Here is a 23,823-nt window from a genome sequence, read left to right as displayed (position 1 = left end):
GGAGCAGCATCTGGTATTGTGCTTGCAAAACTGGTGCTGGAGTCTGTTCTCCAGTTGGAACGCAATGGTGCGTGTATCATGGCTGTTGTATCTGATAGCGCAGGAAATAATCGTTCCATGTGGGCACATCTTGGCATTTCTGGAAAGCGCAATGGAGCCAAAATCAATATCCCACACCCATCACTTCACGGAGGGTGCTCACTCCACTTCTTGTGTGATGTCCCGCACATAATGAAGTGTATCAGAAACAATCTGCTGACCCACAATCATGCAATCCCAGGCAGCACGCCGCCGTTGGACCAATCTTGGACCAACATCGGCTAACATCGGCACCAACGTCGGGCCGACGTCGGAAGTGCAACTTCTTCCAATGTCGGGCCGACGTTCAAGCCAATGATGGGCCGACGTTTTGCCGATGTTTTAGCCAGTATGCAACCAGTATTGGGCCGACGAAGGCCCATCGTATTGCCGACAAAGCTGCCAACGTTCGGCCAACATTGGGCCATATTTCAGCCAATGACATGCCATTTTTACGCCGATGTTTGCTGCACGACGAATATTGGCTACGGATGTACGACCGACATTGGACCAATCCAGGGCCACATTGCAGCCAATCAAATGCCGTTATTACACCGATGTTTCCTGCACGACGAATATTGGCTACTGATTGGCTTGCCATTATGTAACCATTATCAGTAGGGAATTTTTCTTACCGGAAGATTTAAACAATATGCCTCGATGACCCGCTCTTGTAGCTTTGCAGCCCTGTATACTTGGGGCAACAGAAAATTGAATGCTGAGAACTGAAAGCAGTTACTCGATCTATTTCATTTTTTATACCTCATTCCCTTTGCCAACACTAGAAGTGTAGTTTATTTTTTTACCAATTTATCTTTTGCAATAGCGAGTGCTTTATTTGGTACTGGTATTTGGTACAGCAGATCGAAAAAAGTCGTTAAGTAAATGTTGAAAGCGTATGTCCCCCACTTGCAATGCCCACATATGTCCCCCACATGGTAATCGAGAATATTCATAGTTTAGAGCATTTTTTTGTAACTAAAACATGGTGATGGTGCTTCCGAATCAGCATAAGCTAGCCGAACAGTGCACCACCGACAGTCTGCAGACTATTTATTCTTTGTTTTTTTTTATTTATTTGGTACAACAAAAAATGTATACATTGAAAAATATATATACACAACTAAAAAAGGCCCGCTCTACTGCAGGTCAGGTTGCGTTGGGGGCACAGTGACAGTGGTGCTGTCAAGGCCCTGGCTGCTGTGGCTGGGCAGGAAGCCAGCTGCCGCGAGCAGCCGATAATCTGCACTCTGAGAGTGGGCATCATCATGCTGCTCCACAACAAATGCTTCTCTGAAGCGCCGCTTCCTGCCCCCACAGCGATCACCAGACCCTGGCAGCCACCTCTTAATAAAGTTGAGGGCCTCCGCCTGGTCGCACCCAGCTTTTTGGCAGATGACATCTGCATACAAGAACAGAAATACCATAGTACACATGAAGCACTGCAGTACAGAGAATACACAAGGGTACACACACATAAAACAATGAACAAGTCTAACCTGTCACTAATCTACAGAGCCTCAGGTTCACAAAGGCCCTTTTCCCTTTTCTGCCATGAAGGCTGTACAGCACTTGCACGTCATGTGCCAATACAGCCTTCATGGCATTCACACCAATTTCTCGGAGGCCACGTCCCCCAATCTGCAGGAGGTGCTTGCGCTGTAAAAAAATGCAAGAAGCATAGATGGGGTAAACGCAACAGCACATCGAAATGTTTTCATGATAAAAATCTGCAAGAAGAGGACACTGAAAACAACAACTTGAATTTTTGGGCATCACAACATTTCATTGTTTTTACGCTAACTTCAACTCACTTGACCTAAAATGGTTTCCACATCAGCCCTCTCACACTGAGTGTGAGAACCTTTCAGAGTCCTTCTCTGAATGCAGTTTCGCTGTTATGAAATCAAATACAACACTGTTATAACCCTTAATAAATATTGATTCTAGCTATGAAATAGTATAATTACTTTGTACAGTGCTCAAATTCCAGTACACGTTTCTTCGAGGTTACAATGTCTTTGCCTGAATGTTGACCAGGAGTAGCTTCTACAGGTGAAAAACGATAAAATATGTGGAATTCAAAAAGAAGCTTGGACATGTTTTTAATCAATGCATTGTAAGCAGAGCACAACAAGATAAATGAACATGATCAAGGCGTACTAAGAGGCAACCTTAGAGCGACCAAATCTTGGTCATAGATGAAACTGATAGAAAAATAAAGGTCGCACTAGATGGTCGCACCATTCGCTGTTTATATTTTTCTGTGATAGCCAACAAAGAGGCATGTCGCTATAGAAATCTCATCACAATAAACAAAGGTGCATTTTTCTTCACACTGCAAAATTGGGTGCATGTTAGATTTTTAAAAAACTAAGAAATCGGCTAACACAAGGCAGGGTGAACTGTAGCTCAAAGTAGAGAGAGCCGCAGCGGACACGAAATAGGGTGATAAATGAACAAAATTACTTAATGTCTGTTTTAAGCAGGCTATTGCTAGTCACTGCCCATCAAACACACGATGCCGCCTACATCGTCTGCTAGCTTAGGACAGTTCACTCGGACTTCACGGACTATAGTAAATACAGTCGAATCTCATTATTTCCAACACACTTAATTCGAACTGACGCTGTGGTCCTATCAAAGCTATACCGCGCTCCGAAAATGCTCTCAGCACCCTGCCCAATCCTGCGGTGGCACTTCAGACACCTCATCGCTGTGCTTGAAGAAGAAAATGAAGAAAAGGAAAGAAAAGACTGCGGTGGAATGTTTGCCAAATGCCAATCTGCGACATTCCTGTGCCCCGCTTCGGCTTTTTCCGTCCTTGCCACGTAGAGACCCTTCTCCTCTTAACACTGCGCATGAAGAGAAAGAGGCGAAAAAAAGCTGTCGCAGAGACAAAAAAAGCTCTCTCATGCCGATCTGCAACGCGCTGGTGTCACGCTTCCCTGTTTTTCGTTCCTGCTATGTAGAGACTCTTCTCCTTTCAACACCGCGCATGAAGAGAGAGAAAAAAAAAAAAAGCTGCCGCGGAGTGTTTCTCTCTCGAATGCCGATCTGCTTTTCTCCAGGTGGAGACGCTCCTTTATTCTCATCATGTGCTGGCCACGCTCCGGCTGCAGCGCAGATGGTAACAGTGGAAACACAGTTGTCTTCGAAGAGTGTCAGCACTGGACATTGCCGCGCGCAACTTCTTTTGCCAGGAGAATACTGAAGCCGAAGTACAAATGCTTTGCAAACTGCACGCAAAACTTGTTGACTCGTTGCAAGGCCAACGTGTACAGACATGTATTGACTACTTTAATTAATGACGGATGTCCTGTAATTTGTGAATAAAACTTCTCCATGCACATGCATCACTGCATGGTGAGCCCTCCGCTCGTTTACCGTATTTACTCTATTCTACCGCGCCCTCGATTGTAACGCGCGCCCGGTTTCCACGACAAAAAAAAAAAAAAAAAAAACTAAGACATCGGTTGCAACGCGCACCCTTTTTTCTCGTTGGCCCGCTTGATCACACCACTCGCGAAAACGACCCTTTTTGAGAGCGTCTTCCGTTTAAATATGAAGTACGGGGGAAGCTTATGCCTATCTGACGTGCAACAGAGCATTGCTGTCACTCTAGTTTTACCGTGGCCCGATGTCAGTACACAAACTTGCTTTGCCCCCTTCTTCTAGACGGCTGTGGTGCCAGGCATGTCGAAGTAAAGAGGCGTGTGATCGGCATTCCCGATTTGCCCAAGCAGGTAGCCGTTGTTGTGCTGCAAGTTTAGGAGGAACCTCTGAAGACTCTGAAGCTTTTCTTCGTACTCCTCCGGCAACTTCCGGCATATGCCCGTTCGCCTTCGGAGGGAAAAGCCTTTTCTCTTCATAAAGTTCGTTAGCCAGCACCTGCTCGCTTTAAAATGGCTCTGCATTAGCCCTTTTTCTAAGGCTAACTGCATAGCCTGCACTTGGAGCAGTTCTGTCGTCACGGGCACCTGTGCCGCTCACTGCTTAATCACATACTCGCCGAGCAGCTCTTCAATTTGTGGAAACCGACCCTGCTGTGGTCCACTGAAGCCTTTGCGTGAATCTTTGCTGTCGACAATATTCTGCTTTTGTTTCCGCCAGTCCCGCACGCACGTTTCGGGAACTCCGAATGACCGCGATGTGGCCCGATTTCTGTCCGTTCCGGCAAACGCGACGACTTTTCTTTTAGAAGCAGCATTGTGGTGCACTCGTCGAGTTTTTGGAGTCGGCCCTACCATGCCGTCGATGCTAATGTACTACAAGATGACGAACTCCTCAGCACAAGTATGAAGTGCCGCGCATGGGAAACACATAGGCAGAAATGACCGACGCGCCATGCCGACGCACGTAGGGAACGGCCATTTTGTAAGTGGCGATGGCAATAGAATGACCATATTCATTTTTTTTTTTCGTACTCGATTCTAACGCACATGCGATTTATGAACTCTCTTAACCGAAAAAAAGGTGCGTGTTAGATTCAAGTAATTACGGTAACTTTCATTATTTTGAACTTCTTTTAATTTGAACAAATTTTCTGGCCTCTTTGAGTACGAATTATTCATATTCGACTGTAGTACAGTGGCTCATGAGATAACCTGACTAGTTTGTTTCCCGAAACACAGTATCTTAAAGCAGTACTAAATTTCTGCATGTTACATAGGCATATTAAAAATCAAGAAATATACACCAAAGCCGCAGCCACAGCTTTACTCTGCACAGCTGCCTCTGCTGCCTCCACTTCTCCAATTGTACCAGCAGGCAGCCGGGGAAGGTCAGAGGGGCGCTGTGCTGGCTGGGCGTGCTGAGGCACGAACAAGAGCCGTACCTTGTGCTTCAGCTGTCGCACCTCCTGCAGAACCTCTCTTTGTTGCTGCCGGACGCCAAGTTGGATCCGCAGGATCCGTAGCAATAGAGCTGAAACATACAAGAGTACATACCATATTTACTCGCACAATCTGCATCCTCACATAATTTGCTCACCAGTATAATTAGCCAGCCTGCTTTACTACAAGAAACTTTTTGCTCGCATACTTTGCCCTCCCCAACCAGCCCGAGCCACCTTGCCAGCACACACACAGACACATTTGACTTCATGATGCTCTGGTCAGGCACATTTCTTGTCGAGCAGGCGAGTGCAGTCTTACACAAAATGGACTGAGTGCAAGGTCGCTTCTTCCATGAACTTTTATGCTTTCCCTAGAATATCGAACTTGAAAACTGAAACCTGTTTATGTGTAGTCCGAAATGCCTAAAGGTTTGCCTCCTATCTTCCCACCTCTTCCACGGCAAGAATGTATTCCCGAGACACAGCACAGACGTTGAACGCGTGCAAGGACCTGTCACATCAACTAGATGAGCCAGGTTTTCGCACTCATTTTTTTTTTTTTTCGGTTTCGCCATCTGGCCATTGCGTTTTTACCGTTCCTTGTGATAGGCTACAATAATTATATATGAGGCAGATTGCTGTTATAAAGCTTACCGAAGAAAACTGAAACCGTGCTACCGCTAAGCACATCAGCGTGGAGTTCTTCGACATGCAATATTCAGTATGGGAGCCAGCAGAAGAGTGCGTTGAATAAGACTTAGCATAGAAGCTTGGGTGTGTTGGTTAGATATCGGAGGGAACACAACGCAATAGAAGACTGGGACAAGGAATGGACACACACACACATGAAGGGCGACACACACAGCACTGTGTTGGCATCGCGCTTCCTTGTCTGCATCTTACTTTACGTTGGGTTCCCGACAATTATTGGAGAGTACTTATGTTCTCTGGTATAACCCTGTCGTGGGAACTGGTTTTTGTGAGCACTGTTCGGAAGAAATTCAAGAAAATGGGGGCATTTGAACAGGCTTAGCAAACAAATGACAATCCGCTTTGAGACAGCTGTGACAGCGCCTGCAACATATATTCCCAGTTGAGCTTTTAGGCCAGCGATTCCTACTAGCTTCGCACATGACCGGATTGACAAAAAAAGTACACATAATACGCGAGTATATACCGCATTTGACTCTGTAGCTTTGATGAACCAGGTAGATACACAAATTTATCCAAAACTCCATTGATTCTGTTGCAAAATTATTCAACAAACAAATTGCGATGTTATCCATGTTACTATACGATTGTGGCACTTTACCATTGCAGCTTTCCAGGAGGCACACATAGTGCAACGTTAGTTCACCACTCGCAGTTAATTGTACGCAGTAGGTTGCTCACAGCAACTGACTGCATGCAATGGTGAACATCTTGCATGCTTGCACCGCTGTTTCAGCATGCTGGCTGCTTCCCATACGGCTATCAATTGATGTTCACAAAATTGGGAAGATGAAGAAAGACTACACAGTGCCCTCTGGCCACCCTATACTCCAAACCTCCAGCCAACAAACAAACAAAAGAAACAGAAGTATGCAAATGAATATTATTCCTAATGCAGCTGGAATGGAGTGTAGTTTTCACCAATTCTGTGTGTTAAGTCAATATGGAGTGAGTTAACTCCATAAAGTAGCTTTTCTCATAACAGTGTTCACTGTATTGTAACACAAGGAGTGACTTCATAGCATCTAGAAGGAAAAATAGAATCTTCAGTATTTGATAGAAATGTGAGGCTGTACCTTAAAACAACAATAATCTGAAAAAAGAACTCATTACATTCGAAAAAAAAAAAAGGTAGCACTGTTGATCCCCTTTACAAGAGACACTGATGTAACAGACAAACGGGGATAAGAGGCACCAGTGTGCAGGCTGACATTTGGCCCATCATGCATCAGGCACTCCGTAGATGCGCCTGTGCAGCCGGGAGCCCTGCAGTCAAGCATGCTGAGCAAGACTGTTGACCACTGTACAATGACACATTGCCACAAAATTCCAAAACTTCATTTCACAGACTTCTGCAAAAGCTTCTTACACTCTTGCATAATTTTTGCACAAGCTTCTTTCATTCTTGCGTGATTTTCGTCAGAACATATAAGTGTTGGAAGTTGTATGTCCCCAAAAACTTGCACAATACAAATAGCATACATTAAAGTCTATCACTTAATACGTGCATAGTGTAACAATGAAAGGAAACTCACGCATGGTTTGCTCCGAGCCTTCCCCGTGCGGTGCCTCCTTGAGCCTTGGAGAGCACTGTACAGCTAGAGCAAAGTAGCATCAATCCAGTGTTAATGGCAGGTTAACAAGACAACAAAACTAACCCCCATATTCATAAACGCTCCCCGACTCGACTTTCACCCTTCACTTGACAGAGTTGAGCACTGTGCCGCTGCTCGTTTGAAAGCGACGCTGCGCTACTCGAGAATCACAGCAGATTATTGCTGACATGCAGCAATTTTCTCTGCTTAGAGACGGCGCTCCCATCAGCCATCTCAAGTGAAGGTGAAGCATTGAGCGGAGGGACGTTCTAGAATACGGGGGTAAGATTGGTTGCAAGAACATTACAATAGACACACTTAATTTTTACACTTCATCTATATTGCACAGCTACACACATTCTGCATCCTTATAATGCAACATATACATACAGGCTTATAAAGTAAACACTGGAGGCTGCTCAAATAACACCTACACAAAAAAATTACCCAAAAGTGGCCATGCGCAAAGTACTTTTATTTGAAACTCACAAAACTTTTGCGGTGATGGAGAATAAATAAGACAGGTTACGCTTGGAGGCACATGAGACCTTCGCAGCTTTCATAAAGTACAAAAAACAACATGGTATGTGTGTGTGTATGTACACATGAAGCTTCAGCCTTTACATACGGTTTCTCGAAAGAATCGACTTTGAATTTTATGGCACCTGTGTCCTTCAGCGCAATTGAAAGCCTGCTGATCAGTGTGTGCAATTGTGGAATAGTTACATGGAAAATGGCGTGAAACACCTAAAATCAAATTTTTCTAGCTAGGAAATATGCAGCTGTGTATACACAACACATGTTGCAAACAGTGGGAGGTGACCACAAGAGTGATTTGAGTGCAAGCGGCAGTATTCCGCATTCATGCACCCCGCCATTTTCAACTGTTGACCAAAAGCAGCACCACTTCAGCGTGCTACTTTTTTTTTTTACATCATAAACAGCACGGAATACAGCGAGGATGAAAACAACATATGCAATTAAATTTTGAGCACTATTTATGGTGCGCATGATTGATTGATTGATATGTGGGGTTTAACGTCCCAAAACCACTATATGATTATGATAGACGCCGTAGTGGAGGGCTCCGGAAATTTAGACCACCTGGGGTTCTTTAACGTGCACCTAAATCTGAGCACACGGGCCTACAACATTCCCGCCTCCATCGGAAATGCAGCCGCCGCAGCCGGGATTCAAACCTGCGCCCTGCGGGTCAGCAGCCGAGTACCTTAGCCACTAGACTACCGCGGCGGGGATGGTGCGCATGAAAAAAAAAAAAAAAAGGCCTTTGTACAACGACGAATTCATAATTTGCCTTCACGGACCTTCTGTTAGGCTGCACCACATACAGATTTTTTGTGGCTTTCAATAGAGATTTGAAAAAAAAAAATAATAACCGTGTTTACTCTCGTTATGAGCGCACTCACTAAGTCACCCTCATTTCAGTCGCCAAAATTTTGAATTTTTTTTTTTCTTCCACATATTAAACACACACCTTACGTTCATCCGCTGAAGTCCCACGGGCTCTCCCCCCCCCCCCCCCTTGTCGCCTTCGCTCGCTGCCACGTGCCATTTTATTTTTGTTTCTATTTGTTCACGGAACGTCCCCTGTCTTTTTTAATTATCTCTTGTAACATATGTGGCATTATCTTGTTCCCGAGATGCCACAGGTGCTCTGCTATGTAGATGCACCATTAAACTAGTATTTTTGATCAACTGTGCATTTCTGATGTTTACCTTGCAAGTACGTAAAACTGGCATGCTTCTCGATCTACGATACACATGTGGCTTGTCTCACTTTGAAGGAAAAGTTAGCATACAATAATGTAAATGCTTAGAATTTGAAATATTAAGGCAGCAGGACACCGGAGATGATCATATGGTAAAGAAACAAGTGCTGCCTTATTACTGGCAAGTTGTCACTTATATGTACAAATAAATTTTGCGAGCTAAAAAAAGTACAAAAGCACAGCGAGGCTATGATGTGGTTCAACCTGTGGATTCGCTTCATTTATCACGCCATATGATGAAGCTTCCTTTGGTAAAACTGCTCAGATAAGAAAAAAAGTTTGCTGTCCAATACAGCAACTATACAAAGTGTGCACGTGCATCTCGCAGCGCCTTTTCGTCACTTCCGAAATGCACCACCAACATGCCCGGGCACCAACCGAATCTATCGCCTACAACTGCCATGTTGTCTCCTCGTGCTTGCACCCGTTTAGTTTTGCCTCACGATGCAAGTTTGAGAAATTATGAGCTGCTAGTGAGGCAAGTTGATTTAGTAGTCCACGCAGAGGGAGCAGAGCTTAGGGTGTTTCTTCGCTGAAAGTTATAACCTGAAATTGAGAACGCACATTCCGATTTTCCTAAAAGTACCAGCGTATTTGGCTGGTGCAGATTAACAAAAGCTACTTGAAGAAACTTTGCAACATTTGCATCTTCAGGTGCAACTTCATTACGGGTAAGTGCCATAGCCAAATATTTACCTGCAAACAGATATAGCTTACCAAGATACTGTACATACAAACTTGTCCGCAGTTAAAATCATGATGGCGAGGAAGGGGTTTAAAATCGTGATGGCGATCGCAGAGATTTGGTATTGCATTGAAACAAACTATAAAGAATGGGAAACAATATTAGTTCACTTTGAAGTATAGCCGATCGGTTCAAGTTGGGCGTCAGGATTTTTTTTAATTAGTCAATTAATTCTATACACGGTCTCTATCATGTTCAGTGACTTCACTGTACATTAGCGTACGACAAAAGCAAAATACAAAGTGAAAAGTGTGTTAAAGCATACGCGAAAAATAAAGTGATGACTAGCATTACCGCGGCACACACCACGCAAAGTCGCTATCTGCCTTGTATAATATTTTCCTCGACTATTTCTACAAATTGCAATCAAAGAGGCTCAAGCTCAACATCAGCACTGTTTAAAACACTTGGGGGGGGGGGGGGGGCATTGCTACTTTGGTGGCGCAGGCCGTGACAATATATTCATAATATTATATCTCTTATAAACTTGCCTAGCTCTGCACGACTAGTTTTCGATGGGAGCAGCTGCGCTTCGCACATCCACTCTTAAAATTGCGGCTCGAGAGATTTTAGCTTTCACTTGTTTTTGGGCCAGGCAATTTGTAGTGAAAGCAAGATAATAGGCCCTCATAGGTTGTGGCGGGCAGCCGGTGTACGCCGTGGGTGGTATATGTGTCGCACATCTTGATTATCTGGTCTTGTATCGAGTGAACGAGCGAGGCCTTCCTAATCCAATAAGCTCGTTAAAGTAAGACAACAAAAAACCACAATGCTTCCACATCGTTCACAGCAACAGATGACGAGCCCCCAACAAACCGCACTGCAGCACGTGAACTGCCGTAGGTACCCAGGGAGTTACCCGGGCATGGCGGGAGAGGGCGACAACGGCAGAAGTGACATCACAAGAACACAATGTATAAAGGGGACATTTAAAGACTTTTTTCCCATTTTTAAACTTCGTGCACTGTTCTGTCACAATTTATAGCTCAGAATAGTTGTATTTTGAAAAGGGCACTAATTCATAAGCCCAATGGTTCAAGGATGGGTGCATTTAGGGGGCCCATTCTACGTTTTACTTATGCCCTTCAAGAACTTGCTTACAGGGCCAAAGTCCTGTTTCAGAAAGAACACGCTAGTGCGTGGCCAGCAGTCCGTCAAGCATTAGTGCTGGTGAGATTTGGAAATGTAGCGCATGAGCATCCTCATCTGCTACTTCTCTGCTCATGCTCTCGGGGCTTACTTGCGAGGCACGGTCCTTCGCACTTTTCATTTTCACACTGTAAAGCAACTGATACCAACTCTGCCTTCCATTATTTAATAAACCGATATTTCATGGTCACGAGGACGAGCTTAAAATGTTTGCTACATCAGACCTGAACAGCATTTTGAGTCATCGAAACTTGCTAGTTGCAGCGAGCATTATGCGAAAAATATGATGTGCTTTACGGTGACAACTTGCAAAACACTGCAGCAACGATTAAAATCATGCATTTTTTGTGCTCACAGGAAATCCCTGAAGCAGGAGGCACTGGGCTAGATAAATTGCGCAGCTAAAATACGGATGCGCTTTCCAATGCTGTCATGCGTACAGGCGGAGAAATGGCAGACAAAACTGGGTGCACCCCGATTCTATGCGCATGCGTCCCATTCACAAGCCTCGCTGCCAGTTAGCACCACATGGCTAACTGTCCATGAGCTCGCTTGTTTCCTGTAACAGTGGACCATACGGTACACCTATTTAAAAACGAGGATAGAATGTATATAATGCAGCATCTGATGAAGCCATGACGTTGTGTTGCTGATGAAATCTGGAACTCTAGTTAGTACTCTTATTGTTAACCAGCCGACCGACTAGCAAAAAGATTTGCGACTGAAATGATGGCATCTACACCTGCCCTTAAAGGGACACTGAACAAAGTTTTTGCCGCCGAGATTTTCAGCCAAAGCAAAAGATTGGGCCATGAAATTCATAGACAATAATAATTTCAAGCAGAAACTACGAAAACATACTGAATTTAATGAGCCTTTTACAAAATGACGCGTCTAGCTCTTAGACACGGCGTTTTCTAAGAGGTCGCGACATTTATTTTTAAAGTTTTTTTTTTTTGTTATTCAAGACAAATCTACGGTGCATTGTTCACAGAAAACAAAATTGCCTCGGTAAGATTTCTTTGCGAGCAGCTTACTAATTTTAAGGCAGGCGCGTTGATTCGTGAACTGAAGGATGCGAGTGATCGATCTTGCCTGCTAGTGGCTAGGCGACAAAGGCTTTACCTCATGTCCTGGTGTAGCTAAGTCACGCAAATGGAGCAGAAAATGTGCATTATCATTTATTTCACCTAAATATCACACGTATGTGACTTATTGCCGGTGACAGGTGATCAGGATGAAGTCGACAAGTTGCAAATCTGAACAAGAATTCACTCGAATGAAAAACCAACCTATACTCACGTGCACGGTGAAGTCGAACACGTCGTCCGTCAATGTTGTCGCTGATGCCCGAAGAAAAAGAGAAGAGGACAAGCGACGGGGTCGTCTCTTTCTATAAAGTCGGCGGAACTGCCAGAACGGCCAACACAAAAGGGATCGGGTTGATATTCCTCCATCTGGGCATCAGTCGCTCCACCCGGGCATGCAGCTGCTACTGGTTCTACTACTATCCTCTTCCCCGTGCCTCTTCCCGACATTGCAGTGTTGCTGCCATACTCGCGAACCTTTTTAAATTAAAGCACGCAATCATGTATTATCGTGCGCCATACTAAACTTAAAAACAGTGCGCCGGTACATGAGATCACGAAGCGCGGTCCACGCCATCACTAGAGCAATTAGAGAAATGAAACAAAGAAAACAAAAATGTATAAAATATTTTGTCTCAATACGATCCGCAATCCAGTTTCCTGCAGCGGCTTTTGGCTCTGTATGAACGGCCAAGCCAGTGCCAAGCCAAGCTTGCGTCCCTGATCAGCTGTTTGTTTCCATCGAGAATTCAACAGTGAACTGGCAATTTGTTTAGATGATATTGCTAAAGGGCTTGAAATTGAATATTTCTCTACGTACTACTGCTGTACTTTTCCTCTCTGTTTCCTGATCACAGTGATGAGATTGAGGAGGTTACAATTTAGAAAACAGCAAGTGCAGCTCAAGCATTGCTAGTATCGCTGTTTCGGTAATAAAATGTTACAAAGATTTTGCCCCGCGACCTGCTTGCCGTGTTCGAGCACCCAGTAGAAGTTTACGGTGCCGCGTTTGAAAGAGTTGAATAAAATTGCAATATTACGAAAGAAAGGCTCTGAAGCAACATCGCATTCTATCAGGCCTAAACCTCCCACACCTAGACGAGGAAACTCGTCGATATTATCTTGCAAAGCTGTGTATAATATTTAAAACACATTCTTCAGCCCACGATGAATTGTTCTCTCGTGTGGCTTCTCCATTTGGTACTGTCATGTTAACTTACAAAGGCAACTTTCCATATTTAGTCTCTTTAGATGTTGCAAAAGCTTGACACGTGGTGTGTATGCCATACTGATAATTCTCCTCGTAACCTGGGTCCGCCTCTTTAAACAGCGTCGCATTTTATTGTTCGCAATTGTGTTTGTTTTATACTGTAAGCGAGCTGTGTGATTTCATCAATATTCACGAGTGTTCCCTGACTATACAAACACGTGCGTCTTATTTGGTGCGGTGCACGTTTGTATGTAGCAAAAAATGTCATTTCGTCAGCGTGTGTCTGCATACACTTGCATGCCCTGCAGTACGTGTACATAATTAATGCAGTAACGACTGCAATGCATAGCCTTGCATGGGACATATATTCCATGCCCCCTCAGAGAAATGTTGTTTGTTATGAGCCTACTGTTTATCATTACATTTTTTTTTTCGTTAAAGTTTCATCTCCATATAAAGCAGCTGTATACAGGCACGAGCTTCAGCAGCTTCCTCGTTGTTCCATTTTAAATAAAAACACCAAGCCTACCCGAATCAATGATCTGTTTGCTATCATTACTGTTATGTGTTCTACGATGTACACAAGGACAGTAGTATACAACAAATAGGGAGGGAACTAAATGCCCCGCCTGCATGGCTGCGCCGTTTCACAAGATCAGGCGCTGCGCTGTGAAGCTTCCTACCGGCCTGCAGAAATTCAAGGGAGCGTACAATAGCATGGTTCAAGAGGACTTGTGGGGAATACTAGACACACTGGGTGTAAAAGATGGAGGCACTAATCGTTTAAAGGAAATCTATAAAACTAACAAGGTAGTTAAAGAGTGGGAAAAACAGGTATACAAGCCCACAGTGGTGAAACGTGGACTTAGGCAGGCGTGCCCACTGTCACCCTTCTTATTCATGATGTACCTACAAGGATTAGAGGCCAAATTAGAGGCAAGGGGACTTGGCTTCAACCTCTCTTTAGTCAAACAAGGAAAACTCATTGATCAGGCACTACCAGCATTAATCTACGCAGATGATATAGTGCTAATGGCCGACAACAAGGAAGATTTGCAGAGGTTGATGGACATCTGCGGTAATGAGGGAGAACGGTTAGATTTTAGATTCAGTTAGGAAAAATCAGTAGCCATGATTTTTAATGATAACAAAGGTAGTGAGCTTAGAATACAGGAAGTCACGCTAGAGATAACAGATAAATACAAATAACTGGGCGTATGGATAAGCAATGGGACCGAGTACCTGAGGGAACACGAAATATGCGTGACGACTAAAGATAACAGGAATGCAGCAGTGATGAAAAATAGGGCACTGTGGAATTACAATAGGTATAATGTTGTGAGAGGAATATGGAAAGGGGTAATGGTTCCTGGGCTGACGTTCGGCAACGCGGTCTTGTGCATGAGGTCAGAAGTTCAAGCAAGATTAGAAATTAGGCAACGTGAAATATGTAGGCTTGCTTTAGGAGCTCACGGGAACACACCAAACCAGGGAGTACAGGGTGCTATGGGATGGACATCATTTGATGGGAAGCTAGCAGCAAGATAAAATTTGAGAAGCGATTGAGAGAAATGGGGGAGGAGCGTTGGGCTATGAAGGTTTTCAGCTACTTGTACATGAAGAATGTCAATACAAAATGGAGGAAGCGAACCAGGAAATTGACTGGTAAATACTTAGAAAACAGCAGGTGGCCAAACCAGAAAGAACTATCGGTTAAAAAGGAACTGCAGGAAACGGAGACTGACATGTGGAGAATTGGCATGATTAAGAAGTCCGCACTAGAGATCTATCGAACTTTTAAGCAGGAAATTGCCAAAGAAAGAATCTATGATAATACTCAGGGTAGTTCTCTACTGTTTGAGGCCAGGACGGGAGTATTGCGAACCAAGACATATCGGGCCAAATATGAACAGGTAGACACAACATGCAGTGCGTGCGAAGAGAAAGAAAAAACTGCCGAACACTTGACAATGCTCTGTAAAGGGCTTCACCTTATAGTTCAAGATGATGGCGCAGAGTTTTTCAAAGCACTGGTGTTTAGGGACAGGGAGGGCAAAATAGACTTTAAGCAGGTAGACTTAACTAGAAGGAGGTTATCTGATTGGTGGCTAAAGTCAAGGCACGATTGAAAATTAAACCCTTCACTTCAAAGTACCCGTCCAACTTTACTATTTAAAGGGGAAAAAAAAAATCTAGTGGTTAGTTCACTAAGCATTACGGCTAGGTGACGTTAGCCGCCGCCCGATCTAAAGGGTACGGCCACATCCATCCATCTATCCAGCCAAGAATATGCTCTCTGGCTTGTTGCTCCAGGCCTAGTCAGGTAGATTTTCTGGCCTCACCGTTGAATTGTTTGCTCGGGTTGTGGCTTGCAAACATTGCGGTTTTGGGCTTCGTATCATCTTGTTCCGTCATCATGTCCTCCAAGTGGAGGACATGTCGCAGTGTGAGGAGGAAGTACGACAAGGCGCTGATAGAATGAGCTATCAGTCTTACCAGGCAGGCGGTTGAGAGCGCACCGAGGCAGCTGACGCACACCAGCACTATCCGCTTCCTGTATAATACAGGCTAGGGAATTATAGAAACACAGAGCAGAAATCAACTCTTGTGCGTCTCTCATGCACTCACAAGGCGGAACCTGCTTCGAACACTGAGGACCGAGCTAAGCAACATCATGCGTGACGATAAATCATGGTCTCCTATTGCAATAATGATTAAGGCACGCATGCAACTTAAACCATTGTCACGCAAGATGAATTCACAACACCATCGAAGTGAACCCAAGGCACGTGCTGATTATTATGTACGGTACTAGCACTAAATTCATGCAGACGTTTAGTTGGCGCTGCAGTAGGCCTAGTTGAAGGAATGGCCACAGCTACTGCTGTGATGGAGAACGGGCTCATTAACATCTTCATGTAGATTAAAACGGCTTACCCCGAAATGGCTGGGAGTGTCACGCTATCCCTAGCAGTGGCACATGCAGTTGAATATTTAACGATTACAGAAATGGCATACCGATTTCCAAAGCACCTATCAATACTTCCGTCAAGGCGTAGCACCAAACACTTTATCGCACATTTCGGGAAACATTCCTTTTTCTCCCAATCTGGTGGCTAGGCATGACTACGCCCAAGAATAAGCATGTTATTATGTATGTCGGAGGTATTTTCATCTGATCCCTGAAAAATTATTTCCCTAAACCCATGGAAAAAAAAGAAAATGGAATTCGCACCTGTCATCACATTGCACCCATCACAGGAATGGGATCAGATTTGCCTGGCGCTCAATACTCCCTTACGCTTAATCAGAGCTCGGTCTGGCACCAGCTCCAGACAAAACCATTTATAATCTCCTGTCTGGCACATCTGTTTTACTCTGCTCTCTCTCAACCAGAGTGCACCATGTACCTGTGGTTCACCCCTGGTGGATCTTTTTCACTGTTTGTGAATTGCACACAAAGCCCTTACTGGTAGATCCTATTCCCAATTCTTCACTGTTCTCATGGGAGGCCACTCTTTGGGCAGCTTACATCACGACATGTGCGTGTCATGATGTCAGTGCCGTCTTTTTCAGAGTCGGCGCCGTCTTTTCTTTCTCTTTTGCTCCTTCCCTGTCCTGTGTTTCTGGTGTTGCGCTGCAAACAAGTGAAGATGTTAAAGAACACCAGATGTTCAAAATTTGCTTCTCATTAATATATCGTGGTTTTGGGAATTAAAACCCCAGATATATTGAAAGAAGATGCATGAAAAGGGAAGGATGATATTGGAAACTGGCAAAAAAGGGATGACAGACTTCTTAAGCTATGCTGCCATTGAGATTTTCAGCTGTTCACGCAATTCTCACACGTGGCTTTGATGCAGCTATGCACATATCACACAAGCATGCTGACTGTACAGTTAGTATAACTGCAACCTTCATGTACCCAGCCTTCATGTACCCTCTATGACATTTCAGAACATCTGAGTCAGTGTTAGCATCAAGTTATGTTCTTCATGCTGGGGAACCAGTGTGATGAGTTACCATTTCTACAGAATGAAGCCTTGTCTACCTGGAACAAGCTGCAAGATATATAACTCAACGGCCCTTTTCAGGGCCAGTCAATCTCTGTCCGGCTTGGATGCACCAACTGATTCCCTTTATCATCAACCCTCAATAAAACTAGCAAATGTTTGTACATGTGCAAGCAGTGTCATTCAATATCTTAGGAAATGCTTGTGAAGCAATTTCAAGGAGAATCGTTTTTCTGATCTCATAGTGAGGCATTAGGAACACCTTAGTCACACCAAATGCCATTATTCAATGAGAGGAACAAGAGAAATATTTCACTGGGAACTATGAAGTAAACAAAAAAACAAATGTTTTCAAATACTGCGAGATCATTTCATAAAAAAGCTCAGAAGTTGCTATGTGTGGCCACATTTAATCTGTGCAAGCATCGTGTGGTTACAAAATTCTGTACCAAACATAGGTTCAGCTTTCTGGAATAGACCGCGCTGCACAAGCTAGCTCAGTGCATGCACTTCTGTACCCTGCCAGAGAATATTTTTACCACCAGTATGTTGTAACGTGAAGTGAAATGGTGATTGCATACTAGGGCGCATCCTGCAGGACCCCAATAAAGTTGTTTCACTTGATCTGTTGGTGTGCTGTAAGCAGAACATTTCCAAGAAAAATCGTATAGTTTGGAGGAGGACTTAAGCAAGGAAAGGTGTAGATAAAACACTGGATTCACTGGCATTATCCTCACCAAGTATAACATTGTTTTTCTGGTGAAGCTTTGTGTCTGAACAGCGAGCAGGATAAGCTGGTAAAAACATGCAAAATGGGAAGTCTAGCACAGCGATCTGTGCAGTACTGCTCATTTCATGGAGCATTAATTTCACAGGCTTTGCTCATTGTTAGCGTTAAGCCTATATTATGTCCACTGCAGGGTGGAAGCCCAATCAATGTTCCCTGTCCTGTATGAGCCAATTTCATATTATGGCTGATAATTTCTCGATCTCATTGGAACTAATCACCTGCCACCTTCTGCTACATTTCATGTGTCCTAATATAAATTAATTGACATTACTGACTTGTCATCCATCTTTTTTTCTCATTCCCAACTAATGCATTCATTTTTGATAAACTCTGCTTTCTTCCCATGTCTTAATATTATGCTAGCCTTTTTTCATTTTTCTGAAACATTATCTTTGCTCAGAAGCTAGAAGTTATCAAAAAAAACATAACGACATTCTACCTCCTGAGCATATGGCATCATCAATACAAAAATGTAATAAAAGTGAGAAAACATCCTATCTATATAAGAGGCCCTAAAATACTGCAGGAGGCAACAAATAAACTGGTATTTGTATAAAGGCAGTGACAAAAACTTTGACTACTGTCACTTATTCTGATTCTTCGGACATCTTATTTAGTACATCATAACACATAATTACACATTTACACAATTTACACAGAGGAATTGCCACCACGTGCATTGAGACCACCCTTCAGAAGTCATGTGAGCACAAGGATGAGGTAAGCCTTAAAAACCAGATTAAAAGACTAAAGGATGCTGGATATCCCAACAGCACCATCACACCCGTGTGCTAAACCCTCCTGCAGAAAGTCAAGTTAAACAAAACAGGACCAAAATAAAAACAGAATGACCAAAGATCTTTGCATGCTTTACCGTACGTACATAAGGTGTTTCACAACATAAAGAAAATGGGGAGCCGATATGATTTTATCTTGTTATTTGCCATCCCTTGCAAGTTTTCAAAAGTGTGTGTACTAAAAAGCAACAGGAATAGCCATTATTTCACCATTCGTCATGAGAATAGGTATACTGAATGCCAATATAATGTTGTGTATGAGATACTATTGACACGTGGAAACGTAAACATAAGACAAACTGGGCAATGCCCCAATGTGTGAGCAAGACAGCATGCTTAAAATGTTAAGAATGGCTATGGTAGTCGCATGGCCATACACTGTAAAGAATGTAAGTGCAGTTCTATGTTTCATAAAACACTGTTTTTGAAAAAAGCAAGAACAAGAAATGAAAGAGAGACTGTGAAAGCATTTTCTTGTCAGGAAGGCCATGGATCAGTGCATCAGTATACCTTCACTCATTCATTCGGAGAGAGAGTATTCTTTTCTCAGTTAAGATTATATTATCATGGTCTCACATGTGTCGTTGTGCATGAGCACTGTTCTTGTACTCTGTAAAAAAGTGGGCGTAGTACCTTCAATAAAATTTAGTTGGCAGTCAGCGCTCTTTCCTGTCCTTTTTGTCTCTTCCTGAACTTCTCTCACTGTTACTAGAACACAACCATGATGAACCAACTTGCCCAGATTAAGCTATTGTTGACGAAAAGTCAGAGCATGAAAATACTTCAGGGGCTCAGAACCTTCTCACTACCCGTCTAGTTACGGCCCTGGTCTATGTGTTCCGAGAGTGAAGCACTAGTGGAGCTATCTAACTACCTAACGGGGAGGAGGATTTGTGTATACTCGAGCTTGTTTCATGACATGGTGAGAGGTGGCAGATTGTTGAAATAATATGCTGTGTGGGAGGTCAAGATTTTGATTGAGAACGCTGAGTATGAGCCAGTGACATTAGGCGTTCAAGACTTTTTGCGATATTCACTCTAGCATAGGACCTTGGTTGGTGGTTGACGTGTGCATTTGATCACATTGTAGTCTTCCATCATAATTTTTTTGCCACTTGGCGTCGACGCTCTTGAGTTATACCAAAGTAATCAAGCATCCAGGTACAAGTATCTTCTGTCAGTGTTTCAATGAAGAGCTGAATATGAGTAATAGCTTCCATCGATACTTCTGGCATTGGTGTATGCACATTTCTTTTGAAGTTCTCTTGTAAAAAAGGCATTAAAGGTATGTTTTTGTGACTTTTTAGTGTTGGCCAGAACTGCTGGTGTGTCCGAACGGCTCTTCGATTGGTTGTGGTGTTGTCTTGTTCAGGGCCACAGAGCTTTCAGTCTGTTTTTATATTTGCCTTCACAGGAATGCTCTTTGCATGCTTCTTCAGTACTTTGTATTATTCCTAAAGCATTGACTTCCAGATTTTGATTGTGGTGCTTTAATCTAGTGTTCAACTTCACGCTAGCTTCATTTGCACGCAAAGCAAGAACTCAGGAGTATGGTAACTTTTGCTATGGGTTTTCCCTTCTTCAGTCTACTGTATTTTTGCCTGTGTTGTCTAAGCGCTGACAGCCTCGTGCGACAGCTCTTTTTTTTGTGCACTTATTGTGTGCCAATGACTTATTTGCCTTCTCAGCTAAAGACTTTTTGTATTATAAGAGAAAGCTCTGTCTGTATTGCTTTTGTCATTTGCTGATGGTGTATCTTCAGTATCTTTTCTCAGTGTACACTATACTTGAATGGAAGAGCAGCATGACTACCTTCAGCTGTTAGCAGGCTTTTAGCTGCTGTAATACTGATTGATGCTCCTTTCTCAGGCGTTCTATTTTGGATGGTTGGCATGTCATTGCTTCTTTTAAACTTTAAAACTGCAGGTGCACCTTTTTCTGGTTACACCTGGTATATTTTTCCAGTGGTTATATATACATATATATATAATATATATTGCTAACTTGAGAAACAAGGCCTCTTTACGTTAGGTGCACATCAGGTGGGAAGAGTACTTCTATTACTTGCCAAGATTGTGGCCCCTTATGGTGGGAATCATAATGCACTGTTGATGTGTCAAATTCACATAGCATAATTCCAAGGCACTCGATCAATATCCAAGGAAGAAAATTATGTTCTTTTGCGTGAGTTTCAACAACTCATAGTAATTTGTATGTAAATGAATACTTCATCATTCTTGGCTGTCATGTTTTATGGAAGCAGATGTGCTTCGTTAATAACAAAAAACACGCACGCTCACGCCACTGCAGTGGCGTGAGCGTGCGTGTTTTTTTTTTTTTTTTGTTATTAACGATTTGCCCTATGCATTCACGTTTCTTCTTTTTTTGTGTGTCGTACTTCTCGTATCGCGCAGCCTACCGTTTTGGGCACACGTAAAAAAAGTACATTACATAAAAAAGATGCGTTCCACGCCGAAATTCGCGTTCGCAACGAGCTGGGCACCGACAGGGTGCCCTACGACGCCCACACACTCCGCAACACCTTACCAACCGTTCGCTAAGATGTTGTTGGGAATTCGTGTGGTCGTTGCATGAATATAGCGCGTGCGTGCGTGCGCACGCGCGTCTGTGTGTTAGATCACGGCAACTGCATATGTTGTATGATTCAGTCACCATAACGCAACTGACGACCCCCGCTCTTCCCACACGTCAAGCAGCAGCAAGTGCCGTTAACCGTACTGTGCTGTGAACGCAAAACAGATTCGAATAGGTCGCGTAGATAGCTAGCCCGACACATGATACGATAAGATTTGCGTCAGATATTCGACATCTACATGCACGCGTAAGACAGCGGTATCCGCAGCAGCTTCGTCATACGTACGGATAGCACCGCATCGGACGTCACGTCTGACAGAGAAACTTGATCGGTAATTTTTTCTCACTTAAAAAGTCTACCTTGCACAACTTCAACCAACGATTATGCATTTCGACGAGCTGTGCATGGTTTAATGATTGATTGATTGATATGTGGGGTTTAACGTCCCAAAACCACCATATGATTATGAGAGACGCCGTAGTGGAGGGCTCAGGAAATTTCGACCACCTGGGGTTCTTTAACGTGCACCCAAATCTGAGCACACGGGCCTACAACATTTCCGCCTCCATCGGAAATGCAGCCGCCGCAGCCGGGATTCGAACCCGTGACCTGCGGGTCAGCAGCCGAGTACCTTAGCCACTAGACCGCCGCGGCGGGGCATGGTTTAATGACGAAAAGATAGTTCTAATATTGTGCCCGGCACATATATTACTCTCTCTCTAACTTGAAAAATCGGCGCGTGAATTGGGGCCAGAACAGCGCCAAAAAGCAGCACACGCAGAAATTGGCTCATATTCTAATATTATGACATCGTGATGTTGACTTTTCAGCTGACGCCGGCAATAACGTTCAAACGGCGGGCCAATAATGCCGGTCTTATTGGATGGCTTCGCCCATATTGGCTGCTACTTGTACAACCTGGCCCGATGTGTCCGTTCTAATAGGCCGGCACAGCCTATATGGGCGGAAAGTTCTGAAAGCTGGTCCAACATAGCCGTTCTATTCGGCTGGCAGAACCAATATTGGGGGTACGTTGTCAACGCTGGTCCAACGTCGCCGTTCTATTTGGCTGGCATAGCCAATCTTGGCGGTACGTTGTGAAAACTGGGCCGTTCATGGGCCAGGCAATGCCGCTCTATCCCCAATATTGGGCCAACCTTCTGTGCTGCCTGGGATGGTGAGTGTCTTTATTTTATTAATTTTGCCAATAATGCAGGATTTCAAATTAAATTGGAAATAGAACTGACTACTTTTTGTATTCCCATTCTTCACTGAGATAACCATTTAAAACTTTATGTATATCAGGCTGGTCCGCACCAGGTCAGCTTTGATCATTACAGGCTGCTATATAAAACAGAAAAGGACAGCCAGTTGAAAGTTGTTCCGAAGCTGACAACCTCCCACTACAAACCACCTCATCACAAGCCCTGGGGATTCCACTAACCTGACCCCATCTCACGCGCAAGAAGAGCGCTCCACTCAGGGCACCCCTCTTCAAGCGGTGTCTGCCGAGACCGAAACCTCGTCCGTCTCTAGCTTCTCATGGGAGCATACTACGCCTCCCTCGTCGCCTGCAACAACAGACACGACAAGTGCGCCGAGTGTTGTCTCTACTCCGCGCTTCTCCGCCCCTCCTCCGACCTCATCCCTCATCCCGGCCGCCGCGAAGTCAATATGGCGGAGGCGCCCGAGCATGTCGCCCCCCCCCCTCTTCCACATCTGTGGGAAATCGCGGCGGCACCATCATTTACAGACCCATGGGGAAGCAAGCCAACTTCCTCGCCATGACTCGGGAGTCGATCGCAGCGTTCCTTTCCGGTTTCACTGCCACCCGGTGCGTCCGCGTCAACTTCCGACACAACCTCGTTGCCGTCGACGTTCCACCGGCAGTAGATCCCACGGAGCTCCTCGATGGTCGGAGGATCTGCTCCTTAAACGTCAAGTCTAAGATCCTCATGGACAACACGTGTGTTGGACTCACCTATGGCATTGACCAAGACCTGGATCCCGCTGACATCACGGCCAACATCGACTCGGCCATCCCGATCCTCTCATGTACACGTCGAGGCGGGTGCGTCACCATTACATTTGAGGGGACTGCCATACCACCGGAGGTGTTCCTTTTCAAGCTCCGCCGGCCGGTTCATCCCGTGAACCGCAACCTGTTCACGGGATCAACGCTGCCTCCGCTGCGGCGGCAGCCACCCGAAAGCACCGTGCCCTGCGGAGCGCCCTCGCAGTGGCATTCATCCGGCTAACGAGCCGCGCTGTCCACCCTGGCAGATTCAGCGCAAGGCCGCCGTCCTCATCGCCCCCTCGGATGGCCCCGCGACGTGCCGCCAAGCGCTGGAGAAGGCCAGGACCGCCGTCAACAACATCGAAAAGCGAGACAGCGTGGCACTCGTCCCGGGCCGCTATTTTCGA

General features: G+C 44.5%; 3 protein-coding genes across 7 annotated transcripts in view; 1 reads left to right on the top strand and 2 right to left on the bottom strand.

Annotated features, from left to right (window-relative positions):
* Positions 1-23,518, bottom strand: part of LOC142776137 (ABC transporter G family member 23-like) — a 93,376-nt gene extending 69,858 nt beyond the window's left edge. For both annotated transcript variants that reach the window (XM_075879238.1, XM_075879281.1), the window contains exon 1: positions 23,381-23,518. The gene's annotated coding sequence lies outside the window, so the exon portion shown is untranslated. The remainder of the gene's footprint in view (positions 1-23,380) is intronic.
* Positions 1-23,823, top strand: part of LOC119178703 (uncharacterized) — a 201,364-nt gene that overhangs the window by 126,818 nt on the left and 50,723 nt on the right. The window lies entirely within an intron of this gene.
* On the bottom strand, positions 1,131-13,062 carry LOC142776014 (uncharacterized). 3 transcript variants are annotated; one of them, XM_075878847.1, is made up of 5 exons: positions 12,208-13,062; positions 7,162-7,224; positions 4,916-5,004; positions 1,578-1,737; positions 1,131-1,480 (listed from the first exon to the last, which is right to left on the bottom strand). In XM_075878847.1, exons 2-5 carry the CDS (start codon positions 7,163-7,165, stop codon positions 1,218-1,220), a joined length of 516 nt encoding a protein of 171 aa, XP_075734962.1. In that variant the 5' UTR covers positions 7,166-7,224; positions 12,208-13,062; the 3' UTR covers positions 1,131-1,217. The 3 variants fall into 3 exon arrangements, with proteins under 3 accessions (XP_075734962.1, XP_075735008.1, XP_075734925.1); XM_075878893.1 differs by having other exon boundaries at positions 7,162-7,216; XM_075878810.1 differs by lacking the exons at positions 4,916-5,004; positions 7,162-7,224; positions 12,208-13,062 and having other exon boundaries at positions 1,578-4,906.

The sequence above is a fragment of the Rhipicephalus microplus genome, chromosome 1 (genome assembly GCF_043290135.1).
Source record: "Rhipicephalus microplus isolate Deutch F79 chromosome 1, USDA_Rmic, whole genome shotgun sequence".
Lineage (NCBI taxonomy): Eukaryota > Metazoa > Arthropoda > Arachnida > Ixodida > Ixodidae > Rhipicephalus > Rhipicephalus microplus.
Note: the sequence above shows the minus strand (reverse complement) of the source record. Positions and strands in the feature narration are given on the sequence as shown.